The sequence below is a fragment of the Mesoplodon densirostris genome, chromosome 4, assembly GCF_025265405.1.
Source record: "Mesoplodon densirostris isolate mMesDen1 chromosome 4, mMesDen1 primary haplotype, whole genome shotgun sequence".
Taxonomy (NCBI): Eukaryota; Metazoa; Chordata; class Mammalia; order Artiodactyla; family Ziphiidae; genus Mesoplodon; species Mesoplodon densirostris.
The window spans coordinates 87291094-87307848 of NC_082664.1; the positions used below are offsets into that span (position 1 = coordinate 87291094).

The 16755-nt window shown below is 42.1% G+C and overlaps 1 protein-coding gene across 1 annotated transcript in view; it reads right to left on the reverse strand.

The window, feature by feature from the left end:
* Positions 1–14482, reverse strand: part of EHD4 (EH domain containing 4) — a 92319-nt gene extending 77837 nt beyond the window's left edge. Inside the window, exon 1 of the mRNA XM_060096669.1 lies at positions 14132–14482. Within this exon, the coding sequence (XP_059952652.1) occupies positions 14132–14367 (236 nt within the window). The 5' untranslated portion in view covers positions 14368–14482. The remainder of the gene's footprint in view (positions 1–14131) is intronic.
* Positions 14483–16755: the final 2273 nt, after the last annotated feature.

A 16755-nucleotide genomic window follows, 5' to 3' on the forward strand; every position in this document is an offset into this window, starting at 1 on the left:
TGGGGTTAGCATATGTAAGGTATTATATATGGAATGGATAAACAACAAGGTCCTACTGTACAGCACAGAGAACTATATTCAGTATCCTAAGATAAACCATAAAGGAAAAGAATATAAAAAAGAATGTATATATATGTATAACGGAATCACTTTGCTGTACAGCAGAAATTAACACATTGTAATTGAAATGAAAACTATACTAGAAGGAATCAATAGCAGAATAACTGAGGCAGAAGAACGGATAAGTGACCTGGAAGACAGAATGGTGGAACTCACTGCTGTGGAACAGGATAAAGACCAAAGAATGAAAAGAATTGAAGACAGCCTAAGAGCCCTCTGGGACAACATTAAACACAACAACATTCGCATTATAGGGGTCCCAGAAGGAGAAGAGAGAGAGAAAGGACCACAGAAAATATTTGAAGAGATTATAGTCAAAAACTTCCCTAACATGGGAAAGGAAAGAGCCACCCAAGTCCAGGAAGCACAGCAAGTCCCATACAGGATAAACCCAAGAAGAAACATGCTGAGACACAAAGTAATCAAATTGGCAAAAATTAAAGAAAAAGAAAAATTATTGAAAGCAGCAAGGGAAAAATGACAAATAACACATAAGGAAACTCCCATATGGTTAACAGCTGATTTCTCAGCAGAAACTCTACAAGCCAGAAGGGAGTGGCATGATATACTTAAAGTGATGAAAGGGAAGAACCTACAACCAAGACTACTCCACCCGGCAAGAATCTCATTCAGATTTGATGGAGAAATCGAAAGCTTTACAGCCAAGCAAAAGCTAAGACAATTCAGCACCACCAAACCAGCTCTACAACAAATGCTAAAGGAACTTCTGTAAGTGGGAAACACAAGAGAAGAAAAGGATCTACAAAAACAAACCCAAAACAATTAAGAAAATGGTCATAGGGACATACATATTGATAATTACCTTAAACGTGAATGGATTAAATGCTCCAACCAAAAGACACAGGCTTGCTGAATGGATACAAAAACAAGACCCATATATACGCTCTCTACAAGAGACCCACTTCAGACCTAGGGACACATACAGACTGAAAGTGAGGGGATGGAAAAAGATATTCCATGCAAATGGAAATCAAAAGAAAGCTGGAGTAGCTATACTCATATCAGATAAAATAGACTTTAAAATAAAGAATGTTACAAGAGACAAGGAAGAACACTCCATAATGATCAAGGGATCAATCCAAGAAGAAGATATAACAATTATAAATATATATGCACCCAACAAAGGAGCACCTCCATACATAAGGCAACTGCTAACAGCTATAAAACAGGAAATTGACAGTAATGCAATAATAGTGGGGGACTTTAACACCTCACTTACACCAATGGACAAATCAACCAAAATGAAAATAAATAAGGAAACAAAAGCTTTAAATGTCACAATAGACCAGATAGACTTAATTGATACTTATAGGACATTCCATTCAAAAACAGCAGATTACACTTTCTTCTCAAGGGCTCACAGAACATTCTCCAGGATAGATCACATCTTGGGTCACAATTCAAGCCTCAGTAAATTTAAGAAAATTGAAATCATGTCAAGCATCTTTTCCGACCACAATGCTATGAGATTAGAAATGAATTACAGGGAAAAAAACACAAACACATGGAGGCTAAAAATACGTTACTAAGTAACCAAGAGATCACTGAAGAAATCAAAGAGGAAATCAAAAAATACCTAGAGACAAATGACAATGAAAACACGACGATCCAAAACCTATGGGATGCAGCAAAAGCAGTTCTAAGAGGGAAGTTTATAGCTATACAAGCCTACCTCAAGAAACAAGAAAAATCTCAAGTAAACAATCTAACATTACACCTAAAGGAACTAGAGAAAGAAGAACAAACAAAACCCAAAGTTAGAAGAAGGAAAGAGATCATAAAGATCAGAGCAGAAATAAATGAAATAGAAACAAAGAAAACAATAGCAAAGATCAATAAAACTAAAAGCTGGTTCTTTGAGAAGATAAACAAAATTGATAAACCATTAGCCAGACTCATCAAGAAAAAGAGGGAGAGGACTCAAATCAATAAAATTAGAAATGAAAAAGGAGAAGTTACAACAGACACCGCAGAAATATAAAGCCTCCTAAGAGACTACTACAAGCAACTCTATGCCAATAAAATGGACAATCTGGAAGAAATGGACAAATTCTTAGAAAGGTATAACCTTCCAAGACTGAACCAGGAAGAAACAGAAAATAAGAACAGACCAATCACAAGTAATGAAATTGAAACTGTGATTAAAAGTCTTCCAACAAACAAAAGTCCAGGACCAGATGGCTTCACAGGTGAATTCTATCAAACATTTAGAGGAGAGCTAACACCCATCCTCTCAAACTCTTCCAAAAAATTGCAGAGGAAGGAACACTCCCGAACTCATTCTACGAGGCCACCATCACCCTGATACCAAAACCAGACAAAGATACTACAAAAAAAGAAAATTACAGACCAATATCACTGATGAATATAGATGCAAAAATCCTCAACAAAATACCAGCAAACAGAATCCAACAACACATTAAAAGGATTATACACCATGATCAAGTGGGAGTTATTCCAGGGATGCAAGGATTCTTCAATACATGCAAATCAATTGATGTGATACACCATATTAACAAATTCAAGAATAAAAACCATATGATCATTTCAATAGATGCAGAAAAAGCTTTTGACAAAATTCAACACCCATTTATGATAAAAACTCTCCAGAAAGTGGGCAGAGAGGGAACCTACCTCAACATAATAAAGGCCATATATGACAAACCCACAGCAAACATCATTCTCAATGGTGAAAAACTGTAAGCATTTCCTCTAAGATCAGAAACGAGACAAGGATGTCCACTCTCACCACTATTATTCAACATAGTGTTGGAAGTCCTAGCCATGGCAATCAGAGAAGAAAAAGAAATAAAAGGAATACAAATTGGAAATGAAGAAGTAAAACTGTCACTGTTTGCAGATAACATGATACTATACATAGAGAATCCTAAAAATGCCACCAGAAAACTACTAGAGCTAATCAATGAATTTGGTAAAGTTTCAGGATACAAAATTAATGAACAGAAGTCTCTTGCATTCCTATATACTAATGATGAAAAATCTGAAAGAGAAATTATGGAAACACTCTCATTTACCATTGCAACAAAAGAGTAAAATACCTAGGAATAAACCTACCTAGGGAGACAAAAGACCTGTATGCAGAAAACTATAAGACACTGATGAAAGAAATTAAAGATGATACCAACAGATGGAGGGATATACCATGTTCTTGGATTGGAAGAATCAATATTGTGAAAATGACTATACTACCCAAAGCAATCTACAGATTCAGTGGAATCCCTAGCAAATTACCAATGGCATTTCTTACAGAACTGGAACAAATAATCTTAAAATTTGTATGGAGACACAAAAGACCCTGAATAGCCAAAGCAGTCTTGAAGGAAAAAAACGGAGCTGGAGGAATCAGACTCCCTGACTTCAGACTAGACTACAAAGCTACAGTAATCAAGACAATATGGTACTGGCACAAAAACAGAAACATATATCAATGGAACAAGATAGAAAGCTCAGAGATAAACACACACACCTATGGTCAACTAATCTATGACAAAGGAGGCAAAGATATACAATGGAGAAAAGACAGTCTCTTCAATAAGTGGTGCTGGGAAAACTGGACAGCTACATGTAAAAGAATGAAATTAGAACACTCCCTAACACCATCCACAAAAATAAACTGAAAATGGATTAGAGACCTAAATGTAAGACCAGACACTATAAAACTCTTAGAGGAAAACATAGGAAGACATAAATCACAGCAAGATCTTTTTTGATCCACCTCCTAGAGTACTGGAAATAAGAACAAAAATAAACAAATGGGACCTAATGAAACTTCAAAGCTTTTGCACAGCAAAGGAAACCATAAACAAGAAGAAAAGACAACCCTCAGAATGGGAGAAAATATTTGCAAACGAATCAACGGACAAAGGATTAATCTCCAAAATATATAAACAGCTCATGCAGCTCAATATTAAAGAAACAAACAACCCAATTCAAAAATGGGCAGAAGACCTAAATAGACATTTCTCCAAAGAAGACATACAGATGGCCAAGAAGCACATGAAAAGCTGCTCAACATTGCTAATTATTAGAGAACTGCAAATCAAAACTACAATGAGGGGCTTCCCTGGTGGCGCAGTGGTTGAGAGTCCGCCTGCCGATGCAGGGGACATGGGTTCGTGCCCCGGTCCAGGAAGATCCCACATGCCGCGGAGCGGCTGGGCCCATGAGCCATGGCCGCGGAGCCTGCGCGTCCGGAGCCTGTGCTCCGCAACGGGAGAGGCCACAACAGTGAGAGGCCCGCGTACAGCAAAAAAAAAAAAAAAAACTACAATGAGGTATCACCTCACACCAGTTAGAACGGGCATCTTCAGGAAATCTACAAACAACAAATGCTGGAGAGGGTATGGAGAAAAAGGAACCCTCTTGCACTGTTGGTGGGAATGTAAATTGATATAGCCACTATGGAGAACAGTATGGAGGTTCCTTAAAAAACTGAAAATAGAATTACCATAGGACTCAGCAATCCCACTACTGGGCATATACCCAGAGTAAACCGTAATTCAAAAAGACACATGCACCCCAATGTTCATTGCAGTGCTATTTACAATAGTCAGGTCATGGAAGCAACCTAAATGCCCATTAACAGACGAATGGATAAAGAAGATGTGGTACATATATACAATGGAATATTACTCAGCCATAAAAAGGAACGAAATTGAGTCATTTGTTGAGACGTGGATGGATCTAGAGACTGTCATACAGGGTGAAGTAAGTCAGTGAGAGAAAAACAAATATCGTATATTAACGCATGTATGTGGAACCTAGAAAAATGGTACAGATGAACCGGTTTGCAGGGCAGATGTTGAGACACAGATGTAGAGAACAAACGTATGGTCACCAAGGGGGAAAACTGCGGTAGGGTGGGGATGGTAGTATGCTGAATTGGGCAATTGGGATTGACATGTATACACTGATGTGTATAAAATTGATGACTAATAAGAACCTGCAGTATAAAAAAAACAAACCAAAAAAACAACTAATACTAAACTTTCTTTGGGTTATTTGTATGGAAATATGTTAATATAAATGTTTCAGACATTACATGAAATTTCTAAAAATCTTATATGTTCTGGTATAATGTTATGTCATAATTCTAGTTATTACTTTAAAATGTATATCTCAGAAATAACTAAATTTCCTTGTCAATTACATTACTATGAACTTTCATCAAATCTTTAACCGTGGTCATTTTTAAGTCTTTTGTCATTTACAGACAGTTCTGGGTGTACTCTGATGCTTTTGTAAAAATGTTCCTATAAAAGGGTTTCATCTTCAAGGAATTTATGGAAAAGACTGACAAGTACAGGTTTCTGGTAACTGACTATACTGCTGAACAGAATGAATGAGCATTTTCAGAACTCTAATGGAAAACTGATGAATTCATAAAAGTGCTAACAAAAGATCAAGATAAAAAAATTAATTACATGGGACTGAGTGAACTGATGAGGATGGTTATAATTTTTGTGACTTTCTGTTTGAATTAAAAAAAAAAGACCCAACACAGCCATAAATAAATAAATAAATATTAAAAGAAAAAAACTCACTGGATTTTCCAACTTGAATATTGGGATTGAAATAAAAACATATCAAAATCAAAAAAAGAAATTAATACATTGTAAATCAACTATATTTCAATTAAAAAATGGGAAAAATATTAAAAACAATGTTCCAAGCTTTACGATAGAATATGAGGCAAACATTAGTTATTTTTGAAGATTACTTAATGACACAAGAAAAAATTCATCATATTGTATTAAGTGAAAAAGGCTGTTTATTAAACTGCATTTATTGCATAATCCCCAGTTTTGTAATCATGACTTCTATGTCTTCTTCTACGTCATCTGCTAAAAATGTGAACAGATGGAGCTTGGACCATATGCCATGGAAGGTCCACCACAGTGAGCCTCTCTCTTCAGGCTTGATGGTTCTAGTGTCATGATTCCATCAACTGAATCTTCATGTAGCAATGGCTCTCAAATGTTTCCTGGGGGAGGCTGCCTAAGAATCACCTTGAGACGTAGTTTATAAAAACAAAAACAGATTTCTCAGTCTCATCCACAGAGATTCCAATTCATAAGGTCTGGGATGAAGCCCTGGAATCTGTTTCAGAAGGTGTCCTGGTGATCCTTACCCGCAGACAGATCCAGGAACCACAGCTCTCTAGTTCACAATCTTCCAAGGTTTTGAAAAGTATATTGAATGCCTTTTAGAAGTAAGCTTCTAAATGTCACTTCTCCTAATCCTCGGGTACCGCTGCCCTTTGTCAGGTAGACGATGTAATGAGTGGATGACAAGCCAACCTACGGCATCTCGCTGAGCTGACTGATGCCGCCAACGCCACAATCAACCTGGCCGGTGCCGGCCCCTGCCTCGGAATCCTTGCTCCAAGTCCTGCCTCCTCTTGGGCTTCTGAAATGCCAGCTGCTCCTCCTCCACGGGCCCCTTCCATCAACTTCTAACTCTGCTGAGGTCACGCTCATCAACCAAACCTCCGGAATGCCCGTGACCAGGGCACGATTCCTCGCCTTCAGTGCCCAGCTGCTGAGAGTTTTCTATATTTGATGATTCACCTCCCACTCATTCCTCAACCCTCTGTCACCTGGCTTCCATCACCACCACTTACTGACTCTTACCAAGGTCACCCTGGCTCCTGGTGGCTAATCCACTGGTTCCGTTTCCCCGAGGCATCTGATGCTGCTGACCACCCCGCCCTCTTTCCCTGGCTTTTGTGGGGGTTGTCTGCTGTTTCACCTGTCTAGCATCCATTTCTCCTATTTGATAGCCGTGCCCTGAGGAGCTGCCTCTCCCCACCCTTAGTCCGTGAGGTTTGGGGGCTGCCCACCCCACTCCAGGCACAGGTACTTCATTCCCCTGGCTTGAGAGATTGGTGCAAGGATGGGCAGACGGCCAAAGTTGAGCCAATAACACTCAAACCTGAGACTTTCCAAGAAACTATGGGGAAAGGGGTTCTCTTTTTCCTTACTGGGGTTGCTGAGCTGTCAGAATGTGAGTCTGGAATTAGAGAGGGTCTGCCCACCTCACGAGGAACTGCCTGAGAAGGAAGCCAGCGTGAGGAAGGCAGCAGAGCTGAGACAGCGAGTCCTGATGGCACCACGTGGGGTCCTAGGCCAGGCCTGAAGCCAGCACACCCTGGTTCAAACAGTTTTGTGAGAAAAGGTATACCCTTTTTTTTTAAAGATAGATTTTCTTTTTTCGAGCGGTTTTACATTCATAGCAAAATTGAGTGGAAAATACAGAGGTTTCCCATACACCCCCTGCCTTGACATAGGCATCGCCTCCCCCATTATCAACATCCACCAATACAGTGGTGCGCTTATTACAACTGATGAACCCACCCTGACACAGCATTATCACCGAGAGTCCACAGTTTACATTAGGGTTCACTCTTGGTGATGTACATTCTATGGGCTAAGGTATACCTTTTTACTTAAGATTTTTTTAGTTGAATAGCTGTCACTTGCAACCAAAAGAGCCCTAAGATGGCTCTGAACCATCATCCTCCCCTGGCATTACTCCACCTACTTGGTGACATTTTCCCCAGCATCTCCACAAGCTCCTCTTCCTCTCATTCCAGACCCATATGTCTGACCCCTCACGGACTCTACACCTGGGTGTCCAGTTACGCACAGGCTTAAATCTAAACTCGTAAGTATGCCCCTACTCTTCCTCCTCCTGTGTCCCCATCTCAGCAGATAGCTCAACCACCCACCCGGTTACCCAAACCTGGGCCTCATCATTGACACTTTCTCACTTTCCCTTCCCCGTCTCCTTGGGGCACCGAATTCTGGCTCATTCCGTAGGGTTCAGCTTTTAGGCTGTATCCTCAGGGAGGCCTTTTCCAACATCCAAACCTGCAGGAAGGGTCCCTCCTATGCTCCCATCCCACACTGTGCTTTAGTGTCACAGCTCTTATCACCCAGAGCCCTCACGGTTTGATTCTTCTCCATAGTCTGTGATAGCTGGGCCCATCCCTGAAATCAATAGTATTTGAGTAAAGAAACATTAGGCTGTGTAGGTATGAGCTTATATTGTATATTGTAAATAAAGTCTATTGTTTGGTGAAAATTAAATATTTCAGTATTTCGGCGAGATCTGTAAAAGGTATGGTACTTGACACACATGACTATGACTTTCAGGGGTCCAGCACTTGAATGGGGGTGAGAACCACTCCATTGGACCCACAGTGTTTCCCTAAAGGAACTTTTTAAGATTATTTTTGATGTGGACCATTTAGTTTTGAAGTCTTTATTGAATTTGTTACAATATTGCTTCTGTTTTATGTTTTGTTTTTTTGGCCCCAAGGCATGTGGTATCTTAGCTCCCTGACCAGGGATCGAACCTGCACCCCCTGCATTGGAAGGTGAAGTCTTAACCACTGGACCACCAACCAGACTGCCTCCTAGTGAGTGCCTTCACTTCTCTTTAATAACCGAGTCTAGAGCCTATCAAAGGAATGGAGCAGAGCTTTGTCCTTAAACAAAATCTATTTCCCCCCATTTTTGAAAACTGGGACATTTGCCTGCTTCTAATTTTCTGATACTTTGCACATTCTTCATAATTTCTTAGAAATCACCAAACACAGTTCTTAGAGCACAACTGCAAGTTCGTCCTGTAAGGGCCTCCCATCTATCTATCCACCCGGGTATTTACTTGGTCTTGCCTGTGCCAGGCCCTGGAGAACTCCTCGCAGTCTGGGTTTGAGTCCCTCTCAAACATGGCTGGCCTCCCTTTACCATCCCTGGAGCATTTTCTTTGAGAGAAAAGGAGGAAGCAAAATAATAGCTGAGTAGTTCTGCTTTCTGTTAATGTTATAGTAAGAGTTCCAAGCAGTGAGCCTATCACTTCCTGATTCTTTTTCTTGTTCTAATCATACCTAAAAAGGCTTTTTTATTGTCTGAGGCATTTTTGCCCTCTCAGCCCACTCACTCCAGCTTCTTAGTGCTTTGTACTGTCCATAAACCTTGTTTTCACCCTTGTGTGTGGAACCCCGGCTCCCTTTTCCCCTATTAATGCTATATTTAATATTTAAAGTTTTAAAACATAATTACTTTTTCAAGCATTTTATAGGAAAACATCATAACTTGATTTTACTAACTTGAGTGTTATGAAGAATGCACTTTTATACACTGACAAGACCATACAAGGGAAAAAACGTAGGGATTGTGTGATGGCTATTTGTACGCCTTTTTCTCAGGTCTACCCCTTAGTTCCTTCTGTCCTTGTGTTCTTTCAGCTTACTTCCACTTTTTTTTTCATTTGTTTTCTTTCTGGCATCCACGTTTTGTTGTTTTTTTTTTTTTGCAGTACACGGGCCTCTCACTGTTGTGGCCTCTCCCGTTGCGGAGCACAGGCTCCGGACGCGCAGGCTCAGCAGCCATGGCCCACGGGCCCAGAGGCTCCACGGCATGTGGGATCTTCCCAGACCGGGGCACGAACCCGTGTCCCCTGCATCGACAGGCGGACTCTCAACCACTGCGCCACCAGGGAAGCCCCTGGCATCCATTTTTATTTTAAATTATTGTATACAAATGCAGAAATTACTTGACTAGCACTAACTGCAGAATTTATGTAAAGTAAATAAATCATAGGATGCTTAATACTTAAAGACTGAATTGTTTTATATTTTTTATCGAGATATAATTCATATACCATAAAATTCACACTTTTAAAAGGCACAATTCTGTGGTTTTTATTATACTCACAGAGTTGTGCAACTAATACCATTATCTAATTTCAGAACATTCTTATCACCCAAAAGAAAACGCTGTACCCACTGTACCCATTAGAAGTCACTTCCTATTCTTTTTTGCAGTGTGGATATCCAGTTGTCCCACCATCATTTGTTAAAAAGAATATTTTCCCCCATTGAATTGTCTTGGAACCCTTGTAAAAACAAATTTATCATAGATGTATGGGTTTATTTCTGGACTCTCAATTCTATTCAGTTTATCTATATGTTTATCTTTAGCTAGTATCACACTGTCTTGTTTACTGTAGCTTTGTGGTAAGTTTTGAAATCAGAAGTATGAGAAATGCAATTTTTTTTTCAAGATTGTTTTGGCTATTCTGGATCCCTTACATTTCCATGTGAATTTTAGGATCAGCTTGTCAATTTCTGTAAAGAAGGCAACTGGGATTTTGCTAGGGATTGCCGTGAATCTGCAGGTCACTTTGAGTACTACTGCCATTCTAAAAATATTAAGTTTTCCAATCCATGAACATGGAATGTCTTTCTTTTTTTTTTAAGCCTTTCTTTAATTTCTTTCAACAAAGTTTTATAGTTTTCAGTGCATAAGTTTTACATTACTTTTGTTAAATTTATTTCTAAGTATTTTATAAGGTATTATAAATGGAATTTTCTTAATTTCATTTTCAGATTGTTCATTGCTAATGTATAGAAATATAATTGATTCTGTATATTAATCTTATATCCTGACATCTTGCTGAACTTGTTTGTTAGTTTTAAGAGTTTTTTAAGGCTTTTCCTAAATCCTTAGGATTTTTCTAAATACAGGATCATGTCCTCTGTGAATAGAGATGGTTTTACTTCTTCCTTTCCAATCTACAAGCCTCCTGTTTCTTTTTCTTGCCTAATTTCCTTCGTCTCTACCCTTTAAAAGCCTATATAGCTTCTTGAGTGACTTCCTTTTTTTTCCTCATTAGAATAAATTTTTTGAGAGAACAGGACAGGGTGTAGGAGGAAGAGAGAAAGTGGAGCTCTTAAAAATCAGAAGTTGCAGTTGTGTGGTTTGAATAGATTTTTGGTGAACCTCACATCCTCTCAGTGGAAATGTCTTCCTTCATAGCACCTGGGCCCAGGGACTTTCTGGGGGAATCTCTGAAATCTCTTTTCCTCAGGTTTTGGACATAAGCCTGGCTGAACCCAATATCCAGCCTTCCTTGGCTGTTAAAGAGTCTACCATGACATGGCCACTTCCCCCATCTCTTGCCCATCTCGTGCCCATCTCTTCTCCTTCTCTGGTCAGTTCTTTCTTGCTGGTCAGAGGCAGAGCACCAACAGCTCCTCCCATTGCATCCTCTGTCTTCTGAGAAATAAAACTGTCAATGAGACAATAGGCTGTTTGTTTCTACCTCCTAAAGACTTTGACAAACATCTCCTTAAGTTCTGGGCCAGCTTTGTGACCCATGTGAGGAGAGTCCACCAAGACTCTCCTTCTATCCATCCTCCTCCTCACACTTGAGTCCTTCATGGTGATCTTCCATGCAGGAGTGAGCACAACTTCTTGACACTCAGGTTCTCCATCCACCCCATTTAGGAGACCTCTTGATCAGAACATGGCACACACTTAATTTCTTCACTCTTGGTGAATGTCCTGGCTCACCATGTTTCAGTGGGGCTCTTAGTTCTTTCCAGTTATGGGACAAAAGGAAGAAAGAGTAAGGTTTCATCAAGGGTGTGGAATGTACACCAAAGGTCTTGCTGAGTGGCTTTACAAGGAGAGAAGTTTCCCTCCATATCATTGCAGGTTCTGTGTTACCAGTGACCTCTTGGGATATGCAGGAAGCCAGGTAGATAAGAATCTCTGACTATGCAGGTAGGTGCACCCCATAGCCCAATATGAGCTTCCAGTGCTCACTGGCTAGAAGCAAACAACCCAGGCACTGAGAAAAGACAGCCACGGATGCAGGCATGTTCCAGGACTGTCAGCATCCTGGGCCAACACCTCTGGCCCCCAGTTCCAGTGCAGGACTCTAGAGGGCAGCTGCCCTTTTGTTTGGGGCTTTCCTCCCAGAAGCTACATCTTTTCCTCCTAGCTCCACTCCGAAACCAAACTCAGGTCTCCGGTGCTCACCAACCTTCCTGTCTACCCTGATTTTCTTCTACCCTGTCTACCTCACAGGTCCACTTTAGTGCCTGCTGCCTAACGACAAAGTCACTTTGTCGTTAGGGAAGGTCTCAAGAGCAAGTGACTTCCTGATAAGGTGACTCCTTCCTCACCCTGGTGTTGCACATGGGGCTCCAGTGCCTCCTGAGAAGTAGTTCATCTGGATGGAGTTGCCAGACCTCAAAATCCATCTTTAACTATGCTTAGCTATTCCACAAAGCTCCCCCCAAATGTTGAAACAGAAAAACAGTAAACTGAAAAAAAAGATCGATTCATGTTCCTGTGGGTTTGTTCTCCTGCCTTTGGCTTGCTTACTATCCAGGCTGCGGGAGCAGAGAGAGGGCCACATCACATCTGGGTTGCCATAGTATCAACCATGGCTCCCTAATCACACAATAAAGCTCTCATGGCAAGGACAGATGGGAGGAACTACCCGGGGTGCTGTGAACATGCCACCGCTAATGTCTGAGACTATTATAACAATGCTTACCTTCTTATCATTTATTTGTATATTTCAAAAAAAAAAAAAGTCCACTGACCACTCTTGTACCACTTGGTCATAATACTTCATTGTCCCATATACTTAAAAACTGGTTAGTATTACTGAGACCTTAAATGTATTGTGCCTCATCTTTCAAGGTATCAGTTACTGTAATATTTCTATGGTTCATTTTGAGTGTCTTAGGTGACATATTCAGTACTGTTTTCAGCTTACTAATAAGCACCAAATAGAGCAATTTAAAATTATTTTCTTCCATCTTCCTTCACATTCAATATAGTATATTTGTTTTGCTGAATTCATTCATAGTGTATCTGCAGGCCTATATTTTCTGTAGTGACAACTACTCTATTTGTGGGAACTATTTAGGTCACTGGAAGGGAGAAAAAGAGGTCACTACTTAATAGAAATGGCATGTATCCAAATACCAACGCAGTTTTCTGAACACCTGTTGAACATCAATGATGAAGAGACTGTTACAATTTCCAAAACCCTGGATCAAAACCTTAAATGATTACTTTGTTTCAACTGACACAGCAGTTTAACCCAGGAAAACAAGTCTCCTAACCAAAGAAAGTGAGTCTTAATATGCCAGCTGCTTTAAAAGTAAAATAGCCTCTTCAAAAAGCTATCTGTTACAATGTAAATGATTTCCCATCAAAAATCACTAGGAAGGAGCTATACGATTTGAATGTCAAGGCATGCACAGTAACTGTTTGCTTTTGGAGACACAGCGAGCATGACAATATTGTCAGCTGTCAAGGGTGAGGGAGGAGGGACTGACCCACCTAAGAAATGGAAACTAACGAATAGTAATATGACACTCCCCCTTAGTTCCACTGGGCATCCGCTGGTGCGGCGGCTACACACAGCTAACTTCCTAACGCACAGTAAAGGGAGGCTGTGCAAGAGCTGAATGAAGGCGGCCTCTCTACCCTGTTCCCCGAACACTGTGGTGGAGGCGGCGTGCAAGGACCGCAAGGGAAGGGGGAGTGGGCAATACCCTCTACTGTTGCCATTCATTCTTTCTTTCTTTCATTCATCCAACAAATAGTTATTCGCGGGGCACTGTGCTAGGGGCTTAACTTTCCAACTTTGACTCAATAACACATTCTGATACCCCACACCTCTGTCCCCATTTCCAGCCGTAGCCCTCACTAGCTCATCAAGAAGGTACTTACTATAACCTCGCTCTCCCTCCCTTCCCCGGGTTTCCAGGCTAGGGTGACAAGATAATGCCAGCCAGAGAAGTGCCTTTCCAAAAGCAAGGAAGGAGGGCTCGGAGTACGCAGACAGGGGCGGGGGGCGGTTTCGAGGACCCTCCTGGCCGCTAGGGAGAGCCGGCCCCTACTTTGTCGGCCGCGCCCCGGGTGGGGCTTCGGACACCCGGGCACCGCGCTAGGACGGGGAACCTGAGGTCACGCCGATACTGGAGGAGGAAGCAGCGGAGACGGGGTTCCTCCAAGGGGAAGTGGGCGCTTCAGGAAGCCCGAGGGAGGCGGGAGGCTGGTGACAATACGCACACACGTGGGGAGGACCGCCTCCACCTAGGTGGTGGGGACAGGTGCGCAGGCAGGGGTGAGGAGCGGGCGGGGAGGGTTACCTGATGAACGTGGTCTTGCCCGTGCTGTACTGGCCCACCAGCAGGACCATGGGCTTGTTCTCAAAGTCGGCGTCCTCCAGCGCGGGCGAGTGGAACTCGTGGAAGCGGTACGCCTCCTCCAGCGGCAGCACCTTGCGCAGGTAGAGCGAGCGCAGGCCGCCCGTCACCGTCTGCACGGCGTCCGCGCCGCCCATTCGTTCGCGGCCGCCCGCCTGCCGCCCCAACCAGCTAAACATCCTGCCGCCGGTCCGCCCGTCCGCACCCCACGCTCGCCCTCTCAGTGCAGGTCCAGCTATCCGTCCCCACTCCTGACTCGACCCTCCCCAGCTCGCACTGAGCACCCCAGGCCGTCCTAGCCACCGCCCGAGCTGGCCCCGCCTCGCGCCGTCTCAGCCAATCCCCAGTCGCTACGTCACGGGAGCTCGTTCACTATTCAGAAGAGCTCTCTCAAGTCCTTCCTCATTGGGCTGCTACCAGCGCGCGTGGAGGCGCCAACCAATGGAGAGGAGGCTCTTAATGAATTATTGATGACGGAGCCCTTCTGGAGGACTGGGAAGGGAAAGAGGGTGTTTCTCGAAACCACCAGCGTAGACCGGCCAAAGGAGGGGCCGCCGTTTGGTCTACTGGGCCGCACCTCTGGCCAGGTGGCGTCGGCTTCCGGGCAAATCTGAGCTGGTAATAAAAGAGCCTCCGGAGGCTGCTTAGTCTCCCGGAACGTTTACTCATTCCAGCCCTATGGACGTCGATGCTGGGGACAAATGTTCAGAAAGTTGACAGGCAGGTTCTTTCTACCTACTGGCAGGTTATTACACTCATTTTATTGGTGAAGAGACCCTGACTCACGGACACAGTTGACAATAGTTGAAGTAGGGGAAGTAGACTTCAATCTACTTGGGCATATGTTTCTCCACACTGCCTCCACTAAATTCTGGGTCGATTGAAGACCTTTTGCCCTTAGTTTTCTTTATCTGATTTTCTGTAAATTTGAAGATTTAGTTATCCTTATTATTACAACCTCATTGCCACATAGTAACGTAAAAAGACTGTTACCTCCTAGCTGTCTCTTTTTCAGGTGAAAAGGATACATCTAAATTGAGTTGGGAGAAGTAATCAGCCATCACTTTTGGTGTCCTAGGTTACAGTTTTAAAATGTCTCAGTTGTTTCAGAGCATTTCTCAAGTGTGGTGGAGGGGGGCACCTGCATAAGAATAACCTGGGATACTTGTTAAAAATGCAGATTTCTGGTCATCACCCCAGACCTGCTGAATTAAAATATTGAAGAGGGATGGAGCTCAACAACTACCCCCAGGTGATTCTGATGTATCCTAAATGTGAGGTAATAGGATCACAACAGACTTCTCACATTTGATAGCAATGCAGTCTGATTCAGTGGGTATGGGATGGGACCCAAGACTGCATTTCTAACAAGCCCCCAGGAGATGGATCTGCTTGTTCATGGATCATAATTTGAGTATCAAGGCTGTGGTGGAGAGAACAGGATTTGGCATCAAAAGACCTGGGTTTGAATTCTGACTATATAAATTAATGGCTATGTGATCTTAAATGCAATGAGTTGTCTCTCTGCCTCAGTTTTCTTGTTTGTAAATTGGGAATTCCTTTGGAGTTGTGTGGATAAAGTATTTAGAGGGAGCTATGTGTGACTAAGGAAGTGAAAAGAAAGCCAAGGGAAAATGTAGTTAGATATCTGCCTCATGTCAAAATAAAGACTGAAATGTAAAAATAAAATGAAACCATAGACCTACTAGAATAAGAACTACTACTTCAGAAGCTACTGAAGATTTGTAAAATTTGGAAGGGAAAAGCTTTTCTAATCAAAATCAAAGATAGAAATTATGAAAAAAAAGTTGATAGATTTGTCAACAAAAAAGTAAAGGCTTCGGGCCTCCCTGGTGGCGCAGTGGTTGAGAGTCCGCCTGCCGATGCAGGGGACACGGGTTCGTGCCCCGATCCCGGAGGATCCCACATGCCGCGGAGCGGCTGGGCCCGCGAGCCATGGCCGCGGGGCCTGTGTGTCCGGAGCCTGTGCTCCGCAACGGGAGAGGCCACAGCAGTGAGAGGCCCGCGTACAGCAAAAAAAAAAAAAAAAAAAAAAAAAAAAAAAAAAAAAAAAAAAAAAAAAAAAAAAAGTAAAGGCTTCAATTTTTTTAAAAATACATACAAACAAACCCATATAAACATACTCTTGCCATGTGATCCAGAATTTGCTCTCCTTGATATTTACCCAAATGAGTTGAAAACTTATGCCCACAGGAGAACTGCACACAAGTGTTTATAGCAGCATTATTGATAATTGTCAACTAAGCAACTAAGATGTCCTTAACGAGGTGAATGGGTAAGTAAACTGTGGTACATTTAGACAATGAAATATTATTCAGCTAAAAATAAATGAGTTGTCAAGCCAGGAAAAGACATGGAGGAAACTTAAAACTATATTACTAAGTGAAAGAAGCCAGTCTAAAAAGCCTACATACTATATTATTGCAACTGTATGACAGTTTGGAAAAGGCAAAACTATGGAGACTGTAAAAAGATCAGTGGTTGCCAGGGGTTAGAGAGGAAGGAAGGATGAGTAGGAAGGGCACAGGTTTGTAGGGCAGTGAAAC